The sequence below is a fragment of the Panthera leo genome, chromosome E3 (assembly GCF_018350215.1).
Source record: "Panthera leo isolate Ple1 chromosome E3, P.leo_Ple1_pat1.1, whole genome shotgun sequence".
NCBI lineage: Eukaryota > Metazoa > Chordata > Mammalia > Carnivora > Felidae > Panthera > Panthera leo.
In genome coordinates, this window is record NC_056694.1 from 21685118 (window position 1) to 21712666 (window position 27549).

The 27549-nt window shown below is 40.0% G+C and overlaps 1 protein-coding gene and 1 non-coding gene across 14 annotated transcripts in view; both read right to left on the reverse strand.

Moving 5' to 3' along the window:
• The window catches only part of TNRC6A (trinucleotide repeat containing adaptor 6A), a 100092-nt gene that overhangs the window by 45394 nt on the left and 27149 nt on the right, over positions 1-27549 (reverse strand). For 12 of the 13 annotated variants that reach the window (XR_006197853.1, XM_042922266.1, XM_042922270.1 and 9 more), the window contains 2 exons: positions 22367-22388; positions 1207-1611 (listed from right to left, as the gene is read on the reverse strand). Coding sequence is in view for 12 of the 13 variants with exons in the window: in XM_042922266.1 (XP_042778200.1) it covers positions 1207-1611; positions 22367-22388 (427 nt within the window). In the remaining variant the exon portion in view is untranslated. The remainder of the gene's footprint in view (positions 1-1206; positions 1612-22366; positions 22389-27549) is intronic. The other variant, XM_042922275.1, reaches the window with a different exon arrangement.
• Positions 25891-25975, reverse strand: TRNAH-GUG. Its single transcript has one exon. It is a non-coding gene; the product is annotated as a tRNA-His (tRNA).

Sequence of the window (27549 nt, forward strand, 5' to 3'; positions counted from 1 at the left end):
CAACCATATAGGTTGGGCACTAATGTCCGTACTAACCGATTAGGAGAAGGTCCAAGTAAGTTAAGTGATTGGGCAAGCCCACACAAGGGAGTTAAGTGGCTGGGGTGTGGGGGGAGGGGCGGTGGTAATTTACGTTTGCATCCTTTCCAATACTAATGTGCTGCTCTGATCACCTATGCTAGAAAGATCACGTCTGTGTCCTCTTCCTCCTTCCCCACCACCGTGCAGTATGGTGCCCAAATACAGCACGGCTGTCAGGAGCACAGCTCTGGAGCTGGAACTTGAGCTCTGCCCCTCATTAGCTGGGAGACACGGTAACATGACGTGCAGAGTTCCTGGTGTACATAGGACAGCACAGAGAGAGAAAGAGAGCAACTCTTGCCGGGACGGTTAGTAAAGGCTGCTCGGATGAGACGCAGGCTCGTAGCGCAATTAAGTAACATGTCCAAAGAGCCGGGATTTAAAAGCCAGGTCCATTTGGCTCTAGAAACTTTGTTCATAACCAGGATCTGCTAGTGTTTGCATGTGTGGGAAACTTGATTCTCCTCAAGTCTCTATCTGGCTTGTAGTAAATGCTTCAAAACAGTTTGAAAAATGAACGGACAAACCATCAGAGCCCGTCAGAACATGTTGAAACAAACCGAGCTTTGAGAAAAACTGTAATCACATACACTTCCTGCCTCACCACCCTTGCTGATCTGTGGCAATAACTGAATGGGTGTGCTGTCTGAATATAATTTCCACGTGCAACAGTCTTTTAATGGCACATGGTAACGGAGTGAGGTCAGGCAAGTTAGCTAATGTCTTGGTGCCCCAGTTACCTCTGTTGAAAAGTGAGGATAAGAACAACTTATGCCTCACAGAGCTGTCAACAATTAATTGCAATAATGTGTATAACTGCTTAGCACATCCCTTGGGGGAGGGTGCTCAATCTGAGCTACAGTTTTATCGATTTAAGCTATAAGCTACTTACTAAAATGGGTAGAACCTGGAGGGACAGTGATTAAAATAATCATTTAAAAAGCAGGATGGGCAGTCAGCTTACAGGAAACATTTTTAGGGTTCCCCATTCGTAACTCCCTGCACGGAACTCTTATTTGCAGACACTGACGAACACAAATACACCCCCCAAAAGCCATGAATGTATACACTTGCTACGCTGCTAATGATGACAGTGGGAGTCTCGTAAGAAATGCCTTCTCTCACCTGACTGGTTTTTGCTGTTCTGCACCTCTCCGTTATTTTGTGGCTGTTGGTTTGTTAAAGCACTGCTTTCTGACTGGCTGCTTAACACTTTAACAGCAGATCCCAGGTTTGCTGCTATGACAGGAAAATGCTGACCCCTCTTTAGAAGCTGTTTGTGTTCCTGGTGGCGAAATCGTGGTGGTACTTCCCGAGGATACCGAGGCAAGGCCTGTGGTGGCTGCGGCTGCGGCTGCGGCTGCTGCGGCTGCTGTGGCGGCTGTGGTGGCTGCTGCGGCGGCTGCGGCTGCTGCGGATTGTTGGCTGTGGCTCGCTTGGCATTATTATTAGTGCTGGTTGCTGTGGAAGTGCCGTTATTAGAGTTGGCAGGCTGAGGCTGGCTTACACTGGGCTTTATCTGTTCTGGCACTAATCCCAACAAAAGAAAAGGGGTGGAAAAGATTAGCCAGTAAAGTGTACCTCCACAGTAAGCCATCTAAGTAAAAAGGCACTAAGAAAAACAACCCTAAAGGAACGGAAAGTTCAAGTGCGTGAGGATATCCTCACTCACAGGCTAGGGTTTTCTTAGGAGAGAGTCAAATTTTACTTCTGCTAACTACCTTTCCAATAAGGGCGTGGACATCATCAGCACCCCCTGGCCTGGACAGCTCATGCTCACCAGCTCCGTCCCATATTATTCTGATCAGAGAACAAGCACCTGATTGTGCAACCAGAGAACTCACAGTAGCTTCAAGAACAAATGTGCTGAATTGAATTTTGGTAATCCTAAAAGAATCCTCAATTCTCTGGAAACTGTTCTTAATCTGCCTCATTTTTAATGTGTTTGGTTCCTATTCTTCATCTCTGAAAGACTGAACACAAGTAACAGGTAGAAAGGATAGAAAACAATCTGACAGTTTCTTTAAAAACAGACAAAGTTAACAATATTTTTTGCTGTTAAAACATGAAGTCTCAATCAAATAGGACAAACTCAGAACGGGGAAATGAATACAAAGATAACAGAATGACATCTATGAAACTAACCAAAATGGGAGAAGTAACATAGATAACCTCTCTTAAGCAGAGCTGAGAAATAGCCATTTGTCCACTGTATGAACAATCTGGAATTATAAAGTGTATTTTTAGACCCTTAAAAGAGATCAAATAAGTAAACAAACTGATGGAAAGGACTCAAGCCGGTGAAGATACACCTAGTCTCTAAACTACATAAATGCCGCGTAGTATAAGAACTTTCAGTGCTGGATGGACCCAGGTTTTAATCACAGTGCTGCCTTTACTGAGCTCTGTGTCTTTGGACAAGCTGTATAGACATGACTGAGCCTGTGGTCTCCCCCGTAAAATGGGGAAACACCTATACCCTGCAGAGCTATCCTCGAGTTAACTGTTACTGCTTACAGAGCACCAAGTACAAGGCGATACAAACAACGGGTATCTGTTAATGATCGGCACAATTCCACCTTTTGCGGCCGTTTAACGTTTCCGTGAGAGTTCGACACATCTTTACAGATGCCACTGTCAAACAAATGAAGTGAAATGTATCCATGTGACCAGTGAGGATGCTCGGAGAAAATGCTGCCCAAGGGTTGAGAGCTCCAGGCCTGAAATTAGAGCAGCGGCCACTAGAACTGGGTCGTCTGTGTGTCTTTCACCTTGCCCGTACAGGCAGTGTTGATCTAGCACCCAGCACAATGTAAAAACTCCACAGGCAGAAGCTATTCTGTGGACCAAATACAGGAAATATTTGTTAAATGCCTACAATGTGTATGATGGTGTGATAAAGGAGGTCACCGGTATCATTTCCAGCAGCTACCTGCTCCCCCGTCCCCACCCCCACGCCTCACAGCTCTAGAGTCTCCTTCATGTAGGTCTGGCCTCACTAACCACCTTCTATCTCCCGGCCACTGGTGGAGTTTGTCTACGTCACTAATACTAGTATTCTTTAATACAGGATCTGGTCTCTTATTTTTTCATGTGATTTTGATTCCTCTAAAGTAATACAAGCAAACTGTCATTCAGGAGGACTGCACTGAAAAAATTACAAAATTACATTCCATCTATTGCTTGGAATCCCTTCCATTCTTGAAGGCAACCAAAAAGCCTCACATTAATAATTTGATCCAAGTATATTCTAGGTCTAATTACTTTATATATTAAACTTTTGTCTCCCAGACAATTTAATGCTCCCAGAAAGCAGCAATAATGTATATTCCTCTGTCACAAGGAAAACAAGGCACTAGAATATTCTAAAGTACCTCTGGAACCAAAAAAAAGATAAAGTACACATAACTATGAAATCATAAAAAACACAAAAACTCCAACTCAACCTTTGCACGTTTAGTACCAGGTTCAGCACTGTATCTGGCAATTGAATGTAACCTTGTAATACGGTTATCCACTGCTAAAACACAGGCTTGCCTGCCACTGTATTACTAAAAGGAAAAGACAAGATTGTAACAATTTAAAACCCAACGACATTATTTATATGAGACAGCAACAGGAAAATGGTCTTTAATACATTCAAGGAATTAGAAGATAACCTACAGCCAAACACTTGTGAACGATTTATGTGAATAATGTAGGAGAACCTTAACACTATGCCAAAAGTGACCAGGAATTCAGAAGCAGTATTTCCGTCTGTCACCCGGCAGCCCCATCCCTGCCTCCAATTCAGAGAGCTGCTGTACTCCTCAGTCAAGTGTCATGGGGAAAATAAGGCTGAGATAGGTCCTCATTTCTGGGGCCAGAAGAGTTAACTAAAACCAGTAAAAATATTAAGACAATGTCACTACTGATTATAAAACTGAACTAAGTAATCTGAAGTGAAATCCCAGATATAAACATGACGCATACTGAAGAGTAAAGAAGTTAACTGCGTGTGAAGGTAGGGTGGTAAGGATTGGGTTGCTGGGTAACAGACATAATTACTGCATGATTTTTGGCTAGTGTGTTTGTGCAGTTAAAATTTAGGTTAATTACATCAATAAATATCCAAACCACTGAAAAGAGAAAAAAATGAGCAAATAAGAAAACTCAATCCATTCAAAAGATACAGAAAATGCAATAAAAATAATTATTTCAGAATTGCAGTTAATATGAAATATAGACTAAGATGCCACACATAAGCTCCAAACTATCTGTAATCAAAATAAATGTAAATGAGTTAAATTTACTTATTAATAAAAGCTCTTTAGCTTTTTTAAGAAAAGAAAAACTTTAAGGAATGTACTTTGCAAAAATCACTTCTAAAACAAAACAATACAGAAGTTGAGGGGGAAAAGTATACAGATATATGACCAAAAACGCTAACAAAATTTAAATAAAAGCAATATTAATGTCCAGTTTAAAAAAATTCAATCAGAAAAGCATTATAAAAAACAAGATGTTTCATACTGATAAAAGAAACCAACTAAAAAAATTTAAACAGCTAAAGAACCTTTATATACCAAAACTTAGTATCAAAACATGTAAATCAAGTGGAGACAGAAAAACTGGGAAAAAAGGCAAAACCATCTACCTTGATGGACAGAGAACACCTTTTTTTGACAAATACCGATGAAACAGTATAAAAGTACACACACACACACACACACACACACACACACACACACACACAATATAGTACTGAAGAAAACACCACTATATTGCAAAAAGTACAAATAATACAGATGACATTTCTGGATTACAATGCAACCACATTAGAAACAACAAAACTAGCAAATGAAACGGCCTTAAATAAATTTTGAGCTGAAAAAGAAAAAGAAATACCAAAACTGTAGAGTTATCAAAAAAATACTAGTGAAAACAAAATACATGATAAATTTTAAGATACGGCTAAACCAATGCTTAAAGAAAAATTCCTAGCCTTAACTATTTTCAACAAACAAGAATGAATAAAAAGCATCTTATTGAAGTTAAAAAATGAACTAAATGAAGCATAAGAAGGAATTAGTGGAGATAAAAGGAGAAACCAAGGACTTTACAAAGTAAACTAGTAACTCCAAGGTGTGGCTTTATGAAAAAAATAAACTGGTAGTTAACCTGATTTTTTAAAATTAGGAAAAAAATGAGATGATTTTCTAAAATGAAGATATTTCTTTAGGCTCAACTCTATAACTAACTCGAAAAGATGGAGGAGAGATTTAACTCTGACCCTGAAAAAGGCAAGAAAATAAACAGTAATTAGAACAGAAGAAATGGAGGAATTTATGAAATCACCCATCAGGATCAGACAGTTTGACCAATACTGCCATTCAGTGTTTTTGTTTTTTTGTTTTTACTAAAATACTTCTAAGAAACATGTAACTCTAAGTCTAATGCTACTTAAATCGTTGAAGAGCACAGCAGAAAAGGGAACACCCAACAGTGTTAACCAGGAAGTCTGACAGAATTTTAGTAATCCTGAACAATGGGGAGAAAAAAGAAATACAAACAGTGCCGGGGATTAAAAAAGACAGAATTCCAAATGTAAACAATGTTCCATAACATGGCTTGGCAAATCTTTCCTGTAAAGAGCCGGATAGTAAACATTTTATAGGCCATATAGTCTTTCAACTACAACTCTGCTATGGTAGCACAAAAACCAGCCATAGACAACACATAAATGAATAGATGTGACTGTGTTTCAGCAAAACTTGGAATACAAAAATAGGCACTGGGCCAAATTTGCAAGCTATAGGCCCAGTGTCTGCCCTATAAAGTATAATCTACCCAAATGAGCTTATAGAGAAGATCCTAGAGCAACATCAAAAAACACTGAAAAAAGTCCTCCACGATTTACCTCTCTAAAAAGCACCAGGCCCAGATGACTTTATAGGGAATGTGCATATAAAATCTTCAAGAGGGGCACCTGGGTGGCTCAGCTGGTTAAGCGTCCAACTTCAGCTCAGGTCATGATCTGGCGGTCCATGAAATTCGAGCCCTGAGTCGGGCTCTGTGCTGACAGTTCAGAGCCTGGAGCCTGCTCGCATTCTGTTTCCCTCTCTCTGTGCCCCTCCCCTGCTCTCTCTCTCTCTCTCAAAAATAAATAAACATTAAAAATAAATAAATAAAAATAAAATCCTTAAGAAACATGTCCTATCAATCTACACAAACTGTTTCAGAATAAAGAAGTGCAGGTTCAAAAGACTGACTAGATTCAAATCTTGGCTCTGCAACTTACTAGCTGTATGACCATGGGCAAGCCACTTAAGAACCTGTACCTCTGTTCCCCTCATCTGTAAAACAGGGGTAAGTATTAATACCTCCACCATGCAGGGTTGTTGTGAGGCTTTAATAAGACAATGGATGTAAAGAACTGAGAATAGTACTTGGCCCCTTGCTAGTACCCAATAAATGTTAGTGATCACTACTGCTGTCTAGGTTAAAAAAGGGGGAGTAAGGATGACCCTCAGATTTCTGGCCTGGAATGAGTAAGGATGACCCTCAGATTTCTGGCCTGGAATGTGGGTAGACAGTAGTACCATCTACCAAGATACTGTAATAGAAGACAAAAACTAAGTTTGGAAAATACGTGAGAATGAGCTTTGGTTTTGATGTTAGGTTTACTGTTTCTGTAGGACAGTAACTCTCAAACGTTTTGGTCTCAAGACCCCTTTATGCTTTTAAAAGTTATTGAGAACACCAAAGATCTTTTGTTTATGTGGGTTAAAACTATATTTACCATATTAGAAATTTATAGAGATATTTAAAAATATATTAATTCATTTAAAAAATAAACTCTTGGGGCGCCTGGGTGGCTTAGTCGGTTAAAGCCTCTGACTTTGGCTCAAGGGCTCAAGCCCCGCATCCAGCTGTGTGCTGACCGCTCGAAGCCTGGAGGCTGCTTAGGATTCTGTGTGTGTGTGTGTGTGTGTGTCTCTCTCTCTCTCAAAAATAAACATTAAAAAAAATTTAAAAACACAAACAAAAACAAAAACTCTTGGAGTGCATGGGTGTCTCCGTTGGTTAAGCATTCAACTCTTGATTTTGGCTCAGGTCATAATCTTACGGTTCATGGGACTGAGTCCTGAGTCAGGATTCTCTCTCCCCCTCTCTGCCCCTTTCTTGTTTACTTTCTCTCTCTCTCTCAAAATAAATAAACATTTAAAGAAAAAAATAAACTCTTACACGAATATGTATTTTCACTGAATGAATATATATTTTCTGAAATAAGTTTTCCAAAACAAAAAGAGAGTGAAATGTATGCATGCACTGTTTTTACATTTTTCCAAACATCTTTAATATCTGGCTTAACAGAAAGCAGGTCGATTTCACATCTACTTCTGCATCCAATTTGTTGTGACATCCACATTATGTAGTCTCTAGAAAACTCCACTATGTACTTATGAGAAAAAAGAGTGAAGACCACAAGTAAACTTCCTATCATTATGAAAATAGTGTGACCTTGTGAATTTCATGGAAGTTTCAGACTGCCTCTGGGGAGTCCTCAGATAAATTCTGAAAACCACTGCTCTAGACTATCCATGTGTAGAATGCAGCTGAACATATGGTTCTGAAGTTCGGTGAAGTATGAACCAGAAAAATCAACTTAGCATTCAGCAGAGAGGTGGGAGAAAGGTGACGCGAGCAGCAGAACGAGAAGCATCACCGAGACCCAAAGGAGAGGCTACTGTAGCCAACAGAAGAGCAGTAGTGGCCAGAGAGGCAGGACAGAAAGAGCTTTTAAAAATGGCCTCCCTATTTACTCAAGCAGGGACTTGTTCCCCAAATTCTCCCTATCCCTCCACGTTCAGGCAACAGGTCTGACAGATTATCTACTGGACAGCATTCAAATGCATCCTTATCATCTCCAATGTCACTGCTGTGATTTAGGCCCTCCAATTTACTCTTGCAAAAACCTCTTACTTGGTCTCTGGGGTTCCATCTTGACTCCCCTCCCCAAATCTATCATCTCTCTGCCCCAAGTTGTCTGTATCATTAAGTGCTTTCAGAAATCATCTAAAGTCCTTGGCATGGCCCCGGTCTACCACTTCTCCAGATTCATACCCCATTGCATAAACATGCATTTCCTTCTCTCTCACACCAAGAACCTGCCATACTCCAAAAGGTACCATTCTTTTTCAGGATATTCTTTGTGCCTAAAATGCCTTGATACTTTTCTTTTCTTTTTTTTAATGTTTGTTTATTTATTTTGAGAGAAAGAGAGACAGAGAGAGCACATGAGCAGGGGAGGGGGAGACAGAGAATCCCAAGCAGGCTCCACACTGTCAGTGCAGAGCCTGACGTGGGGCTTCAACTCACAAACCTGCGAGATCATGACCTGAGCCGAAACCAAGGGTTGGACGCTCAACCGACTAAGCCACCCAGGTGCCCACGTCCTTGATACCTTTCTTGAAAATCTTTCTGTCCACCTTTCCTAGGAAACAATGAACTACCCTGCAACCCCTCCCCAGGTTCTGCCAGTCTTAAAAGCATTTTATGACAAGCAATTTCCCCTCCTCTTTCCCATAAAACTCTTAATGCATCTCTCGCCCTGCACGTGCTTAAGTGCCGCCTTCTTGCTCCTCCCCTTTATCACTGGCATTCCCAAGCACCACACACAACCAAGAACTACTGGCTGAATGAACAACCGAAGAACTGTCAGCATGACATGAACCCAAAGAACAATGTAGAATGATACTGAAGATGAAACACTGTGAAACACTGACATTTAATCGGTGGAAGAATCAAGAACTGGTAAAGAGAAAATGATCAAAAGAAGAAAGAGTTAAGGACGATGATGGTAGCTGGGTGGTATGTTGCTGAGTAACTCAGTGGTTAGAAATCTCTGCTCTAAACAAACAAACAAACAAACAAACAAACAAACAAAAAACCCAGAGCTAGCATCCACAGAACAAGTTCAGTAAATATGATTGTTTATCTGGGAAGTTACCCTAATTAGCCACAACATCATGTTATCCATAATACCAGAAAAATATTTTGAAGGAATTTCATTTGGCCAGTACAAAACACACATACCCACTAAAACTTTTTTATTTTACATTTTTTTGCCATTCTGTGACCCAACTGGTCTTTTGTACAGTTTAAGCAGATGGACAAAATTATGAACTGGCCCAGAAATCAACAAGTTTTAGAACATTTTTTAGAATGGAAAAATTACTCATGCAAAGAATTTAAACCGACATTTTCCTAAATCATGCTCCAAATCAAGACTTCGCACTTTGCAAAAAAACCGAAAGAACCAATGTGACAATTAAATTATTAATTTGTGCTACTTTCATGTGTTTTGAGATTTCTTATGCACAAGCATGCTATCACTCTGTAAACTGGAAGCTGCTCTGAAAAACGTCTATTAACTGGGGGGAAAAAAACCCACAGCAATTGTCCTACATTCAAGTAAAATACTAGGACTAGATAAGAGATATTTAATATCCCAAATCCTAAATATACAAGTTCTAAATTTGTAAAAAATTTTTTTTACTTATTTACTCAGTCATTACAAATTAAAATTATATGAATATTTATTTCTTTTAATCTTTAAGATAACATTTTAAATGCCATCTGAATAAATTTCAGAAAACAGTAAATAAGAGAACTTCCTGTTGGCTATCTACAAGTTTAATAGAAACAATAGTTGAAATACAAAGCAGCCATCAGTATCATGAATTGCTTACCAAACTCCCCAAAACATGAATGACCAAATCTTAATACCTCAAGCCCTTCCTTTAGTCCTACCCTTCCAAAGTCTATAATTTAGCTTTGTGTATGAGTCTTCATATTGGCTACATTGTGAATCTTCTAGAAATACTGGCATAAACAGCAGGCATAGGATACAAAAATGCCATTTAAGACATGATTTCACTTTTAACAGAATGAAATATTAAATTGACCTCCAAAACACAGAAACCATATACGGATTTGTGTGTGAATTCTTAAAAGAATTGAAATAGTTGACATCACCAGTTTAAAATAATACTTAATAAGTATCTATAGAATACACAGTGCTTTTAAAGACTTCTTTTGGCAAACTTTAAATTTACCTAAAGTAAGGGGCACCTGGGTGGCTCAGTCGGTTGGGCGTCTGACTTCAGCTCGGGTCATGATCTTACAGTCCGTGAGTTCGAGCCCCGCGTCAGGCCCGCGTCAGGCTCTGTGCTGACAGCTTGGAGCCTGGAGCCTGCTTCAGATTCTGTGTCTCCCTCTCTTTCTGCCCCTCCCCTGCTCATGCTCTGTCTCTGTCTCAAAAATAGATAAAAAACATTAAAAAAAAAATTTACCTGAAGTAAGCATGCCTACCCTTAGTACCCGTCATCATACAGGAAAAGACAAGTGTCAAGCTCTCTCTGAAGACACATGGCAAAAGCACCCATGAAAGGGCCTCAGCTGGAAAATGTCATTCTCACATAAGAGCAAAAGTCCAGGGTTGTCCTAAGTATTTCTTATTTTTATAAGAAGACACACGGCAAAAGCACCCATGAAAGGGCCTCAGCTGGAAAATGTCATTCTCACATAAGAGCAAAAGTCCAGGGTTGTCCTAAGTATTTCTTATTTTTATAAGAAAAAACACCCTACCTTCTCAAACAAGTATGGGGTACGTGTAATTGACAAGATAAAAAGGTACTGACAACAAGCCAGAGTTTCCAGAAATTAACATTTCTAGCTGTCAATAATTAGGCTCAACTCCAAATGCTTGATGGTTAAGAAATTCTTACCTTTGCTCAAACGGTATTTTAAAAAATAAATGTCACCTATAAACATTCTTTGAAATCTTCATTACAGAGAATGATTTTATGCTCTTAAAAGCCACAAAATAAAGTAACTTCTGGAAGAAAAGTCAACATGTTACAAACTAGTATATTTAAACTGTAACTGCTCATCAGGCAACACCACATACAAGATTTGTCTTTCTTCCCTACTGTTAATGTTTCAGTAAGTAATTATAATCTCTTTAAGCCTAAACTCTCAAATCAATTATTCTAGCTGCTGTGCTAAAATAATACGGTAGTTTTCAATAGAATCTGCCTCATGATCAGAGGAAAAGCAAGCCCATACAGGTGAAATCAATTCTTCCCGTTTTCCTGATTAGCAGCAGCAGCAGCAGCAGCAGCAGCAGCAATGTCACAGGGGACAGAGTTTCAAAAAGCACAAACCTGACAAAAACTTCAAGCAGATTAGAAAATTCTCTACACCAAGAAATTCTAAAGAAAGGAGCTTCCAGCTTCTGTTGCTTTCCCACTCCATAGCTTTCTGCAGGAAATGCAGAAAGGCACAGTGTCACTGAACTGCTGTGGAGGTACAGCTCACCAACTTCCCCTGTATTTGAGGCACAATAACTCAAATTCCATCTGCTTATATTTTAAGAGGGACAGGAGGGGAAAGCAGCAGCCAGCTGGTTAAACAATGCAAAGAGCGTTCTGGTCAATTAAGATGAGCCTACAAATCAAATTTATCTAAAACTTAGCCAAACTTTGTACTACTATAAAAATCCTCTTACTCATTAATAAACACACTGGAGGATTTATAATATATTTCCCCTGCATAATATACATTCCCTGTCCCATACTGACTTTGGTGAGTTCTGGAGTGCTGAAGGGCACTGAATGGCACAGAAGGGGCAAGTCTGGCTTTTAAGGTGATACACACAGATGTAAATGCTAGAATTTTCACTGGGGACAAATGGCTGCAGTGTTAAGTGCCACTGGTCAACCTGGACAAAATACCTAAATGCCTGCCAATCCATCAGCTTCTGTTAATCCTTAGCAAGTAGGCTGAACTAGATGGCTATTTAAGAAGTTGAAGACTTAAAAACTAATATGAACTATAACAAGCTATATTTATATTTTACACAGGCGCAAACAAATCTTAATATATTTGTTATAAAGTTACTAAAGTAAGGAAAAATCCCAAGCGGCATCATAAACAACTCAAAATTAAATACTGAATTTAAAATACATATTAAATTGAACTCATTTGGTTGTAATTCGCTTCACATGCCCTAGAGAAACGGGAAGCATACCTGTTCCCGAGTCTTAGGAAGCACCCACTTCTAATCCCTCAGGGAACGTGATCTTCCTACCCAAACATTTCCCACCTCAAATTACTAACACAAAGAGAAACATCGCTGATTTGCCTCCATACGATCCTCAACTCTTCAGCAAAATGCCTGAGCAATCTGTTCTAGAGTACAGATCTTCTCTAACAGCTGGAGGATATCCACACAACATTCACAGCATGGTATTTCCAAGATCTTTAGTTAATCTATCCATCAAACCTTGTCCTATAAGTATGTGAGATTCGAAACAATGGGATGATGGAAAGAGTTATCAGGCAGATGTACACGCTTTCAAAGAAAAAACAAGTCAGACTGCCCTTAAGTATCTTTCATAACTTAAATTCTAGAAGTGATCCTTAAATTTGTTTAACTAGCGCTGTTAAGGGAAAGTTGTTTAAAAAAACAGATTCTTTAGCCTCACAGATAAATCAGAATCTATATTTCTTAAAACAAATGTCGCATGTGGTTCTCATGTCTGAATAAATTTGGAAAACTGTTATGACAGATAGTGTAGAAATATCTGGAGAGCTTCTGAGTTCCATTTGTGACTCAAAAAAAAGAAAATACCTAACAATTCAACTAAGAGTTAGTAGCAGGAACAACGAAAGTCCCAAACACACTGAAGCTTAAAAAAAATTAAGGGGGGGGGGGGTGTCACCAAATTTATGCAATAAAGAAATTGTCATAAATTACTGAAGATAACAAATTATTTAGGAAATACAGGATGGTTAGTTGATTTGTCTTAATTAGAAAAAATAAAGTTCAGATAAATCAGTTAATAATGTCATAAAGTGCTGGCATTTTTAAAAGCTTTTAGAAAAGAAGCAAATTTTTTTCTAAATCTGGATAAACAGCAGGCTTTATAAAAGTCAAGTAATCAAAAAGTAAAAGATTAAGTTTAACCCAATGAAATTATGCAGTGCAACTTATTTTTTCAAGGGTGTGTGTGTGTTTATTCCAAATTAAAAGGCAAACTGGAAAAATATTTGTCCTTTGGAATAAGTTAAAGGGATCCATTCTCTCTCCCCTCCCACTGCCTACCCCAATTTTCCCTAACAGAGGGAGGGAAAGGAGGTACTGTTTTGGTTTAAGGCCCCTAAAGCTAACATAGGGAAATATTCAACAGAGCCACTAGAATTTAGGGCCAGAGTTCAAGCTAAGAGTATAAAAGTTATTTAATTTTGCTTTTCTTCTTCTGACTATGTATTTTTACATCCTATGCATACATATACCCCCTTATGGGATCTAGTATTGGGCAAAATTTAGATATTTTTGTCTGGTATCTCATCCTCAGAACAACTTCAAACATATGACATAGTCTGTAATGTTGGAAATATTTCCATCAAATATATCAGAATGCTAATAAGCGTATTATACAAACAGCTCGTGCAAGCTGATAACAAAAGCTCTAGGCCCAAGGGGTGAATGGGTCACAAACAAGAATGGGTAATTCATAAGATGAAAAAAGTACAAGTGATTAAACATATGATATTCCATTTTACCAATAAACAAATGTAAATCAAAGCAATAAAATACTAATTTTGGCCTGCCAAATTTATAAAGATGCTATGGCCCATTTTAATGCTGCAAGACATACTCCTTGCACTATGGCAGAGACGCTGCCCTGTGATTCACCCAAGCTGGGTTGGGCCCTACTTTAGCGAGAGGAAAAAGCAAATCATCGTCTGGGTGAGGGAAAGCCCTGAACTGACCTGGACACTGTATGCGGTTTCTGGAGACTGAGAGACTGCCAGGACACTGCACAACCACAGTGGTGGTAATTAAAACTTACCAAGTATCAGCTGGATGCCAGACAATATAGCTGGTATCTATCTTCAGGATTCTATAAACTTGAAATAGTATTTCCATTTTTACAGATGAGGCAACTAAGGCTTAGAAGAAGGCTGCCCATGATCCAACATCTACTAAATGGCAGAGCTGAAATGTGAAACCAAACTGGACCCCCAAACCAATGTTTCTCCTAGTATAAAGTAAGTTTCCTCTTACTTATAAGAGCAAAATCAAACTCTCTGAAAATACGGAAATCACTGATTAGGGCTTAGCCACTCTAAAAGCTGCAAATCAAAAATTTCTATCATAAGATGTCTATATTTAGCATTTACTAACCTCTGGCCCAGTGATTTATGTTCTATATGATTTCATTTCCACAATATCAAGTAGCCTGGATTATCTCTTTTTAACCAAGTCAAATTGAGGCTTAGGGGTTGAGAAACGTGCCCAAGGTCACAGAAATAAGAATACAAAGGCGATATTCAAATCGAATGCTATCTGACTCAGAAGCCTGGACTTTTAACACTATGCTGTGTTTACGCTAGAATTCCAAGATTATCATCTTCAGTAGAAGATTCAATACTTTCTGCTTCAGGCCAAATGCTGTCTTTATGCATGATTTTATTAAGTGCGTTTTCACTAAGACTACAACACTGAGCGCGCTCGCACTCAGTACGCATTCTGAAACACAGCTACTACTCTTATTAGAACTAAATGAAGAACATAAAAGTGGAAATTACGACCTATGTTGTGTTATTTGCTAGTCTGGAGCTTTCTCTTACCTGGTCATAGCTGATAAAGCTATTCTTGCTAATCTCTCCTGACTTCTCCAAAATTTAAACCAGAGGACTCCGGGTTTGTTTCCTTTGAAACTGAAGACCTAACTGTTGCCAAGGCAGAATCTCAGGGTAGGACACAACCTCAGGAGACTCCCACAAGCTCCCCAACAGCTATGGGATCATTGGCCACTGAATCTACTTTCCAACAACAGTTTGCCTGCTGACTGCACGGATCTCTGCTTCTCTCCTATTTCCTGTCTTTGTCCTGCCCCAGCCTCATCACAGATCTCTAAAGTTACAAAATCTTTCATTTCTACTTATTTTAATAATTTACTGGCATTTATAAGCAAACATATCTACATTGGCTAGAAATAAAATGTTCCTTACCTTACAAGCAAAAAGGGGTCCTTAAGTGTCATTACCTCATTGATCACATAAATGAAGATTTACATGTATAAACGTATATAAATCATTTCTCCTTCTCAACAGGAGGAAAGGAAAAATGGTGGCTTTGATATACCTAAACAGAGTAATTTTACTATTTCCCTGGGAAGCAGAATTTTCCCCTTCCAGTTAGTGCAGAGCTACAAACAGAGTTACTTACAAAGCTCAAAGACACCTCCCATGAGAAGAAACACCTTTGCCATCAGTAAATTCTTCACCAGCAGGAAACCTGCTTCTCCTTCAAAGAGGTCAGCACATATTTGCCTTCAAAAAGTTACCAAGACGGCACATCTGGGATCAGAACCTGGTCTGTCTCTATGACTTAATACCTGCCTATAACACAGAAGTCGTGTTATACTATGTGTGTGTGTGGGGGGGGGGGGGGGGGACGGGACACTGCATGAAAGCCCCAATTCTAACAGAACTTCCCAACCTGTGTGACAAAGAGTCACAGGTGTGCTGAGGGGAGGAGCACCTCAGCGGCTGCACAACCAGACTCTCTGGGACTGTCAGCTTCAGCTGGGGGGTGGCCACTGCTGTTTACCTTAACACAGCCCCACCAATACCATTTCCACGTGAGCCACTATGTGATCAGGTCAGGCAACACACTTTGAGTCACATCTTTTTGGGTCTCAGCTTCTCCTCTGAAAATCTATGCAGCACAGGAATTCTTGGCCAAGCCACCAAGTTCCTGAATTTCAGTATCACAGGACTGTGACTGAAAAACTTAAGACCTTATGAAGGAATAAGCCGAGACCACAGGTAAATATATTTACCTAAATATAAATATATTTACCTATATCTGCACTAACACAAAGATGAGAATGGGAACACAGGGGGACAAGGACTTGAAGTTGGTTTTGTCATGAACAACACTGACAACAGTACACGAGACGGGATCAGACACAATAAATACTTCACGAACGTTAAATGAACAACAACAACAACAACAACAACAACAACAAAACAATGACACTTTATGGATCCTAACTTTGGGAAAATGGGTTACCGCACAATTATTTTGCATTTATCTTTGTTTCCCAAAGGTTGTGAGACATAGCTGACACCGGCAGTGACGATTAAAAGAAAAAGCAAAGAAGTGCTTTATTTATTAATGAGAAGGGAACAAATTACACACTTTTCTTCCTTGGGCTGAAATTGAGTCATTTCCATCATATTCCCAAAGCTAAACTGTGTCAGCTTCACCAGTCAAAGAGCATACTAAAAAGAAGGGACTCTTCAGAATATACTTCTCCATCCTTCTGAAGAGTGCATGACATGGAGACTCTGCGGTTTTTTGGTCAGAGTCTCTTTACATCCTCCTTAATTAAGGAGCTGGAGCAAGGCATTCCAAGCTTAATTAGTAGAAGTCAGGTTTTGTACCAAAAAGGGATTCATTCATTTTCACTGTGTGGAAGTCTGACACACGGTGAAAGCTTTTAGAAAATTGGCTTCTTACTTGGTCCTCAAAACTCCCATTCTTTTTCATCAACAGAGATGAAGTAAACAATTTCAGAGCTTTCTCTAGTGATTCTTGAAAAGCCAACCACTTTATACACTGCAATTGTCAGATCCTTCCCGATTCATGAAATTATGCTGGTGATAACAAGTTTTTATTTATTTCTCTGTGCTCAGGGAAATACCATAAAAACCTGTTAAAAGATCTCTCCGGAATATTTTCAAAACATGCTTTAGGGGTGCCCGGGTGGCTCAGTCGGTTAAGCATCCAACTTCAGCTCAGGTCATGATTTCACAGTTGGTGGGTTTGAGCCCTGCACTGGGGTCTGTGCTGACAGCTCGGAGCCTGGAGCCTGCTCAGGATTCTCTCTCTCCCTCTCTCTCTGCCCCTCCCCTAATCGCGCTCACGCTCGCTCTCTCTGTCTCTCAAAAATAAATAAATAAACTTAAGGGGCACCTGGGTGGCTCAGCTGGTTAAGCATCTGACTTGGGCTCAGGTCACAATCTCCCGGTTCATGAATTCGAGCCCCGCGCCAGGCTCTGTGCTGCCGGCTTGGAGCCTGGAGCCCGGAGCCTGCTTCAGATTCCATGTCTCCCTCTCTCTCTGCCCCTCCCTCACTTGTTCTCTCTCCCCTCCTCAAAAATAAAAAATAAAAAAAATAAACATTAAAACATGCATTTATTTGGTTTATTCACTGAATATTATTAAAGCATGGGCAAGAGCGTAGCCTTCCTGTTTTGTCTCCCATGTAAATACAGGGCTGTTTTCAAAGAAAAAGCAGCAGTAGAGCCCAGTAGAGTCAGTCCTCAAACCCGGGCTCAGACACTCAACAGCTGCATAACCAATAGGCAAGTTACTTTTCTTGGCCTCAATTTCACTTCTAAGCGGTGACAATACTATCTACTTTCATAGGGCTGCTGAAGGGAGTAAATGCAGACTTAACATTGTGCACACACACTGATAAAGCCCTACTTCCATATTAGTTTTTCAACATCCTACTTCACAAAGACTCAGAGTTCCCAGCCTGCTACCCTGGCCCCTCCCCTGGGTCCCACACATCTCCCCAAATTCAATAGCTAAAGATTACTCTTAGCACATGAAGCTTTTAGGACACTGCTCCAGTATGTGTTCTGAATCACTGGTGACCACTCATTATTAGTGATTCAATATTCAGAATATTTCCCTTGGTTAAATGAAGTAAATATAAAGCAGTGCCTGACACACAGTAGGTGCTCCAACTTAGCTATTATGGTGTCTCCAATATGACTTGACATGTAGTCAATTTAATAGGTCTTGAATATTTTGATCATTCTCTAGGAGCAATGAAGTTTTAAGCAATGAAAATGTGTTTGATTAAAAAAAAAAAATCCTCTAAGGCTAGAATTGAGTAAGAAGGGGCGGGGGGAAGTGACTGAGCAAGAACAAAGGCTTCCAAATGTGGCAAGGAACAAAAATGTGTTTTAAATGTTGATCCAATTTTCATTAAGAGTTTTTAGTTAATCCAGAAAGAGAACAGCAGCAATAAACTATGCTTCCCTATGTGAACACCAGCAAACAAAAAAATCATTATCTACTATTTTCCATTACTGCTTCCATCCCAGCCTCCCTTCATCTCCTTTTCAGAGCTCTGAGGTTTGTTACTCTCTGGAATATAACTTGCTTATAAAAATCACCTGAAGAAAGCACTGGTGAGAGAGATGGTGAGAGAGAGAGAAAGAAGAAGGAGGAGGAGGAGGAGGAGGGGAGGGAAAGGGAGGAGGGAGGGAGGGAGGCAAGAGGAGAGGTTAGCTGTCAAAAATTAACAGTGTTTATTCTTTTACAAGGAATATATAATCAGCATGTTTTAAAAACAAGCCAGTGTCAGAGCTGAAAAGCTGCTTTTAAAAAATTACTTTTCTTACTCAAGTTCCCAAGGGTGTTGTGAAGCAGGGGAATATTAACTCCTTCCCTGCCTTTACATTATGTAGGCCACAGGGCATTCTTAAAACTTATCCATCTATTCGCATACCTCACCCTAAATTTTTCAGCATTTGACTCCCCTGTTGTGTGAAGGAGAAACTCACATATTTTTAAAAGACATTTCAAATATTCAAACATTCAAATATTCATGCTCCTTACAGTTTTTCAAAAAAGTTCAAGTCACAAGGTGAGAATAAAACTTTCAAGAATTTCATTATGTCTCGCATTATGTTGGCTCACATTTTTATCCGATGAGTTATGAATCCACTGCACCCAGAAATAAACACCTACTTGTCTTCATGTAACAAAGCTGGTCAAGAATTTAATTTATGATACTTTACAAAAACCCAACTTTTATATAAACGGTCTTACCACAGGGTGAAAGCAACATGAGTGTTATTTAACCAGAAATGGCAGTAGCCTTAGAAAGAACAGCTCGTTAAAGTCAGAACTCTCTAGAGGGTGCTACAGCCAAACTGGTAACGCTCAGTCTGAACACTAAGATCTTGATTCTTGACAATCAAGAAGGCTCTAGAGCTATGCGACCTAATCAAATTTAAAATTCAGTTCCTTGGTCACAGCTTTCTTCCCCACAGCCCTCTGTCACATTTCTGTCAAGTATGTGATAGCCACAAATAACTCAACCTGGGCCTGATACAGACTCTAATATGGAAAGACAAAAAATGCTGCTGACAGTATATTCTGGATTATGTGGATTCTCCTGATTTTTAAAGGTTGGCAATCAAAATTTTAAAGGATAATAAAAATACTGTGTGGAGACCAGAGGAGACTGAGGAAACAGGACAACTAAATGCATTTGTGTATCTTGCACAGGATCTTAGAAGAGAAAGAAGTTAATGGAAGAAACAGTGAAATCTCAATAAAGTCTAGAGTTCTGTTAATACCCACATCAGTTTCTTAGTTTTGACAAAGGTGTCACAGAAATACAGGATGTGAATCATGGAAAAACTGGGTGGGGTGCATATGGGAACTCTACTACCTTTTCAACTTTTCTATATAGCATCAATTATTCCAAAATCAAAAGTTTAATAAACAATAACAACCGTGTGTGCCAAAACTGTCCCACAAGCCTCCAGTCTGTAATCTCTAAACACCACGAATCCCAAATCACAAACACCTCACAGATATTATACACAGCACAAATACAAACAATACATTTTCATAAACGAGAATAATCGTGACCAATTATGAAGGGAGATGCCATCAGAAGAAGGGTAAAACGAGTAAAACGCTGGCAAAACAACATAATGCACCTTGAAGAGTTTCATAGCCTAACATTCTCAGAATTGTGCAAAGTCTAAAATCTAAAAGATTCAAATATATTCATATTTTAAGTATAGATGTACACCCATGGGTCAGGCAAAAATCTAAGATGGACTATAACCATGTGCCCCAAAGTAAGATACATCATAATAGCCTAAGAAATCGGGAAGGGAGGACCAATGGCCACTGGAGCGATCTGGCAGACGATGAGCTCTGAGAGTCTGGAAACATTGAAAGGGCCTCCTTGGCCGAGGAGTTGGATCAAAAAGAAACAGAAACAGGGATGAACATGAAAGAGAGAAGAATGCTCTGCCAAGTATAAAGGAGTGAGGGGCAAACAGCCTGGTTAGATCATGGGAGGTCAGATCAAAGAGGGCCTTGAAAGCCAAGCAGAGAAGCCTGGCCTTGAAGCAGGGCAAAGGGACAACGTAACATCCCTACAGAGGGAAGGGGTGTGAGGAAAGCAGAGCGTGAAGAAGATGAATTTGGTCATGTTCCTACTACATTAATTTGGAAATGCTCACCCCCCTGTATCATTCCACACCCCTGTAACTTTCTCACATATCCAGGTTCAAAGCCACAATGTCACCCTCAATTCCCCCTCTGATCTCACCAGCTGCAATCCTACGAATTCTATACCTCACACATCTTTCATCCATCTTCTACCCCTGCTGCCAAGACCTCAGTTCAAATCATCTTTACCCTGTCTGCTCCTCCTCTTCCCTCCCTGGTACTGTTTCTATTGGTGACACTAGACGCCACTGACAAAGAAACATTCCTGAAGCATAGCTTATGACCATGATCTTTGCTGGCTCTCCACTCTCTCTTTTTTAAGACTCAAATCAGTAGTTTACTTATTTTTATTTACTTTAATTCCAGTACCATTAACACACAGTGTTATGTTAGCTTTCGGTGTACATAATACAGTGATTCAACCATTCCACACGTTGCCAGGGCTGGCTCTCCACTCTCTAACCAGCAGGAAGCCCTACGATTTCCCCCTACCTCCAGGTCTATATTCTGTCACTTCCCCCAACACTCCCACACTTATTCTCTGAATACTCCCTCTTCTTGTCCACCTGCTTCCTCTGCCCAAAGCGCCTTGCTTCTCTTAGCTCCATCTTCCAGCCAAGACTTTCCATGCACAATGACTGACAGCTTTCAAAAAAGAACAAAAAAACAAACCATGTCACTCTTCTGCTTAAATTCTTCCATGGCTCCTATGTATAAAACGCACGTCCAGGCTCCTGGGTCCACAGAGCATGTAAGGCCTCCATTGACCTAACTCCTGCCTATCCCTTCAGAAAAACCCTTCTACCCTCTACCTACTTACTGCTGGGCATTTGGTGCTCTAGGGATGTCCATTGCCAGTATCATCACATTATTTCTTGTCTCTGTACTTTCAATCATGCTGATCCCCTCTGTCATTTCCTTCTTTCTTGGGTTTGGCTGTTTCATCTTTTAAGATCCATCACCTCAAGGAGATTTTCCTTACCCGCGCCCCCCCCCCCCCCCCCGCGCCTTCCTGTCCTGTGTTAAAGAAGCTAACTGTCACTCCTCTGCATCCAGGACAACATCAACATTTTTACTTGAAGCAAATCACCTCATACTATCGTATGTATAGGTGTGTCCTTCTACTGCCACTTTCTCTAGTAAAATGTAAGCTAAGACTGTTCTTATTCACTCTTACACACCTGCTCCTAATAAACATTACCTTAACGAATGCTGACCTCAAATAAAAACAGGAGGTACTGGCTGCGTATCTCAACCAAATGTAGAGGATATACTTCTGATACAGCTAAAAGTAAAAACTCAGAATCTTCGAACTAACAAGTTCAGCATCTGAGAGCCCTACACCTTTCATTACCAGGCAGTCAACTCCCGGGAGGGCAAAAAATTCCTGATTCAGGATCTGAGAGGAATTAGGATCCTGCCTCCTTACCACCCCGAAGGCTTTTGCTTGACATGTACCGGGAGCTGTTCAACCTAGCAAAATAACCATGAGGTTAGCAATCCGCTATTCTTAGTAATTAAATAGACAGCGGGCATCATCGTCTGCCTCTAGGAAGGAGCTGGGGACAACTGTACACAGAGACCAAGGAATAAAGCAAGGGACGAGGCGAGAGTCTCAGAGGTAACCCCAGACAAGAAGACTTTTAAATGGAAAACTGAAGGGAAGGTACATGTGCTCAAAGACTCAAATCAAGGGAGTATGTTAGGAAGTGGTGTTCAACCTAGGAGACAGTTGTAAGGTAGGTCTTGAGGCAGTATATTTTAAAAGTGGCAATCTAGACCACAGTAACCATTAACCCCAAAGGACGTCACTGAAGAAGTCTGTCCCCACCCCTCTCTTCTTTCATGCTCTTCACTCTCCCATCCTGGGGGTTAATAAAAATGCATATCAACAACCTTTATGAAAAAAAAAAAAAGGATAAAAAATAGCTTTAAACAACGTACCTTTGATTTTTTGTTCAGTGGCCTAAAATAAAAACAAACAAACAAAAAACAATGTAAATATGAAACTGAAAGAAATGGATTGTTATGATAAAATGTTCATATATTACTATTACATAAGACATATACACTTTTATTAAGGAATTTGTCACTCAGATGAACTGCATAGGAAAAGATATGCAAAGAAAGCATGCTTTTCCCACAGATGTGCCCCATTGTCTCTGACACAATGTTTAGTAATAAAAAATTTTGAAATGTTTCTTTTAGATACATAGCAGAGAAGACATCATTGTATGATAGTAAATAAAAAAAAAAGGGACTGCACTGTTCTCATTATTTAGTTTTTAAATGATTTTTATGTAACTGTCACCTTTAACATTTCGTGGATCTACTGAATTTTGCGTATGTTTAAATGGCTTCAAAAATTCTTCTTTCAAATGATAAAAGATGGATTAAGTTTTCTGGAAGAAAAGCTGAGGTTAGGTTAAACATGGTTAACTTTTAAGTATTTCTTAGTGGGAGAAAATATATCAAACATATCTGTCGCTTCTGACACACCCGACAATTCAGTAAGATCACTGTGTTCAGAAGCTGAACTGCCACAAAGCCCGTCTTTCCGTGCCTGCCCCATCGCACACCCTGAGGTCTCCTCATGAGGAGCAAGGGCTTGTGACTCCAACTTCAAGGGCCCCCAAAAGAAATAAGTGATTACAGACAGAGGCCACAAGCGAAAATCAACTTTTTTATTAAGATCAATAGCATGGGAGTCCTAAAAATAAAAGACACGAGGAGAGGCAGGGAGGTGAGGAAAGACCAAATAATTAGTAGCTGAAGAACCAGGAATTCTTCCAAAATAAAGACAAGGCTTTCCTTAAGTGCCATGGGGCATGATAATTTTGCTTAGTCATATGAAACTACTGTCATTAGAAATATCATTTTTTGAATTAGATCATTATAGAACTAGGTGGTAAAGGACTACATGGCAATTACCCTACTCCTGAAGCCACACTGAACAATCTTCCCCTGGAGAGGCGGAGTCAGTGTGGCCAGTGAGCTACTTTACCAAGCTTTAGAGCACCAATGCTGTGGCAAATAATGGAGGCCCATCTTTTACTCTATATGGATCAAAAATTAAAAAAACAAAAAACAAAAAACAAAAAACAAAAAACCGATGGAAGGACAATGGCAAAAGACCAGTCAACTAGCTTGAACCCTTTATTTCTGGAGACATTGTTTTAAAATTTGATGGTAGAAAAACAGTCTTATTCGAGAGAACTTGGTATATGAATAGTTTATGACAAGTACCGTACCGTGTCAAACAATAAGATACCTAATTTTCTGAAGCCAAAACATTATAGCACAAAAATTATTTTACATCCTAAACTTAAAAAAAAAAAAACAAACCAAAAAACCCTCCTGGTCTCTTCCACAGTTCACTTCCAAAGGAAACTAAGTTACGGAAGCCACGACCACATTGCTAAATCCCAAGACGGACAGCCAGCGTTGCTCTTATAGGCCTTGACATAAAGGATGTGTACTCTCCAACTCCTCCGGAAAAACGACTCCAAGTTGCTTCAGAACAGCCAACCTCATTCAGTATTCTGTCATCTACAGAGAAGGCACCAAGAAGACATCCAAAGGTGTCTGCCCATCAGGACGCCGACTACCACAGTAAAGGGACGGGAATAATAGAACCCAAGAGCGCCTAACAGATTAGGAGGCAACTGAACCGACATGTGGTCCAGGGACCTAGCGTATTACTCAGACTATTAAAGAGAATTTCCCAAATGGGATCAGTAATTTTAAGAGTTGTCCGCACTGTTCAAAATGGTAGCCACTGTCCACATGTGGCTGACCCGTGAAATAAAGCTAGTCCAAACCGATGTGTAAAATACCAGATTTCTATTTTTTAGTATTTAAAAAAGGTAAAAATATCTCATTAATAACAGTCATGTTTTGGATATATTTGGTTACATAAAATATATTAAAATTAACTTCAACATTTCTTTTTTACTTTTACATGACCTTGTAATTTAAACCCTCTGGGCCTCGGTTTCCTAATTCTTGAAATGGGGTGGGGGAGGAGGGCAGGGGAGACTGGACTGCCTACCTTTCAGGGCTATTATGAGGCCTAAGTACAATATAAAAGATTTTTTTTTTACAACACTATTCAAATGTGAGGTATCACTGTAGGACAGAATTAAAGGCTTCTGTCAAATCTAGAAGCAAAATTACTTCCATATTGAATATTTTTCCCTTAAAAACACAAAAACAGGAGCACCTGGCTGGCTCAGTTGGTACAGCACAGGAATCTTGATCTCAGGGCTGTGAGTTTGAGTCCCACGTTGGGCGCAGAGCTTACTTCAAAAAACAAACGTGAACTGTGATTCGACAAGCAATTACCTCAACTGCCTCACTTCATAAAGGTATCGGACAGGTGGCAGACACACCACACGCCAGGCTCTCTGTTTCTGTCAGGCTCGGCACCAGTTGTCCCCACCCCTGCAGCCCTAAGCAGACTTGAGCGGCTAAGAGCTCAGTGTCTGAAGCCAGACTCTCAATCCTGGGTCCACCACTTAACACTACGTGACCTGGATCAAAATTAATTAGGTTCCGTAAAGCTCAGTTTCCTCATCTATAAGGGCAGAACAAAAACACCTACCCCAGAGCTGTTGTGAGACTAAAAGGATCTAACTCATGAAGAGCTCAGAGGGGAAAAAAGAGCTTAGGACAGCGCCTCGCAGGCAGGAAGCTTTCAGTGGGTATTAGCAGCTGCTGCTGTCTCTGCCCGCCCGTCACCAGCCACACCTGCCGGTGGCAGTGGCTCAATCCTTTCATGCCGGGAAAAGGCCCAACTCAAACACTCCAGGTTCCCAAGTCCCTGTTTATTTTCTCTTAATCATCTACAGTATCTAATACAGTGCCAGGTATTAGAAACTAACATTAGGGGGGCACCTGGCTGGCTCAGTCATTGGAACATATGACTCTTCGTCTCGGGGTTATGAGTCTGAGCCCCACGTTGGATGTAGGGATTACTTAACCCTTAGGGGCACCTGGGTGGCTCAGATGGTTAAGTGTCCAACTTCAGCTCAGGTCACCATCTCACAATTGGTGAGTTAGATAGAGCCCCATGTCGGGCGCTGATCTGACAGTGTGGAGCCTGCTTTGGATTCTCTCTTCCTGTCTCTGCCCCTCCTCCCCTGTTCTCTCTCTCTCACAAACAAACGTAAATATAAAATAAAATCTTAAAAAAACAAAAAGGAACCTTAGGAATAAAGAACTGATGCTTGAAATCACCTATTTTAAATGAGATAATCAGGGCTCAGAAAACTTTTCTAGGATTTCTTAGCAAGCAGCACTCAGTCTAGCCTTCAAGGCTAGATGCATACAAAGTGGCTTTTTAAAAATTTTTTTAATGTTTTTATTTATTTTTGAGAGAGCAAGACAAACTGTGAGCAAGGAAGAGTCAGAGAGAGGGGGAGACACAGAATCTGAAGTAGGCTCCAGGCTCTGAGCTGTCAGCACAGAGCCCGACGCAGGGCTCGAACCCGCGAACCGTGAGATCGTGACCTGAGCCACAGTCAGGCGCTCAACCGACTGAGCCACCCAGGCGCCCCCAAAGTGTTTAAAAAAAAAAAAAAAAAAAAAAAATGACTGGAGACCAGCAAGGTGAAACAGGCAGGACTGGAAGAGAACACCTGACTGCCCTGGATGACTGCAGCACTCCAGGCCTGCTTATGTTACTGCCCAGGCTGCTGAGAAAATGTTACTTACACTGCTGAACATGATCCCTAGTCTCAGAACAAAATGGTCTTTAGGAGACATGGCGATTAATACTTAAATCTCCAAAAAAGGGGAATAAAAATTGGAAGTTTTCTACGATGTAAGTCCCGCTTAAATTCAAACTGAGTACATTTAAATCCACAAAGCCTAGAAAAATCCTCACAGCTCTTAACACAGTAACAAAAATACTCAACGGTCTGTGTTCAACAGGCTTTAAAACAATCTCAACAGTAAAAGGTCCCAATTTGTACTGTTGCTTCCCTCCGGCCCCTCAATTCTTAAGTGCTTTCTAGGAACTACAATTACATGCTTAAAGGTTATACCAAATTATCCCTCTATAATTAACCTATTTCTCAACCTCCTTTTCCCTCCTCCCTACATTTCTCTCAAGATTCCTTCTAGAAATTTCTTCTAAAAACAAAACCTGGAGATAAATCCAACCTACTGCTACCACGGTTGCCCCCCCCCCCGCCCCCCGCCCTCGCCTTTTAATTGCTTGAGCGACTCCATTCTGAGCCTGCCTACTACCCCGTTTAAGCACAGAAACTACATTCCCGTGGAATATCAAATTATTTCCTAAGCCTTAGAATTAAAAGATAAGTAAACAGCCATGATTCTTAGATATGAAATAGAAATATTTTCAAAAAACAAAATTAAAAATAAAGACATCCAGACATGGACCTTCATTGTGAGAGATGTACTGAGGCTGAAATATAAGAAGCATGTAATCTTTGTGTAACATTTCTTTAAAGAGGAAGTTAAATACTTAAATTTATATTGAAGAAGATAAAATTTTAAAAACTACCATAGTAAAAATATTACGGTGAGCCATGTTGGTGTCTAATAATTTACATAATGAGTTAGGTCACTGGGTTTTTTTTTTTGTTTTTTGTTTTTTTAAATTTAAAATAGAAAATAACCAGGGCACCTGGGTGGCTCAGTCGGCTAAGCATCCAACTCTTGGTTTCAGCTCAAGACAGGATCTCAGTTTGTGGGTTCAAGCCTTGCATCAGACTCCGCACTGATAGTGCAGAGCCTGCTTCGGATTGTGTGTCTCCCTCTCTCTCTGCCCTTCCTCTGCTCATGCTCTGTCTCTCTCAAAAATGAATAAACATTAAAAAAATTTTTAATTAAGTAAAATTAAAAAAATTTAAAAATAGAAAATAACCTGTGATCAGAATTCCTTAAAAATACTATAGTGACTATTAGGGACTGTTTCTGTATGTATGCATGGCATACAGGCCTGTTAAATGCCTTACAGAGATTATCACAATATATTATTTGCAGCTTTAAAGTTCACCTTTAGGTTCGGAGGCGGGGGGGAAGCAAGAAGCATGAAGGATACAGATGCCTGGCTGGCTCAGTCGGAAGAGCCTGTGACTCTGGATCTCAGAGTTCAAGCC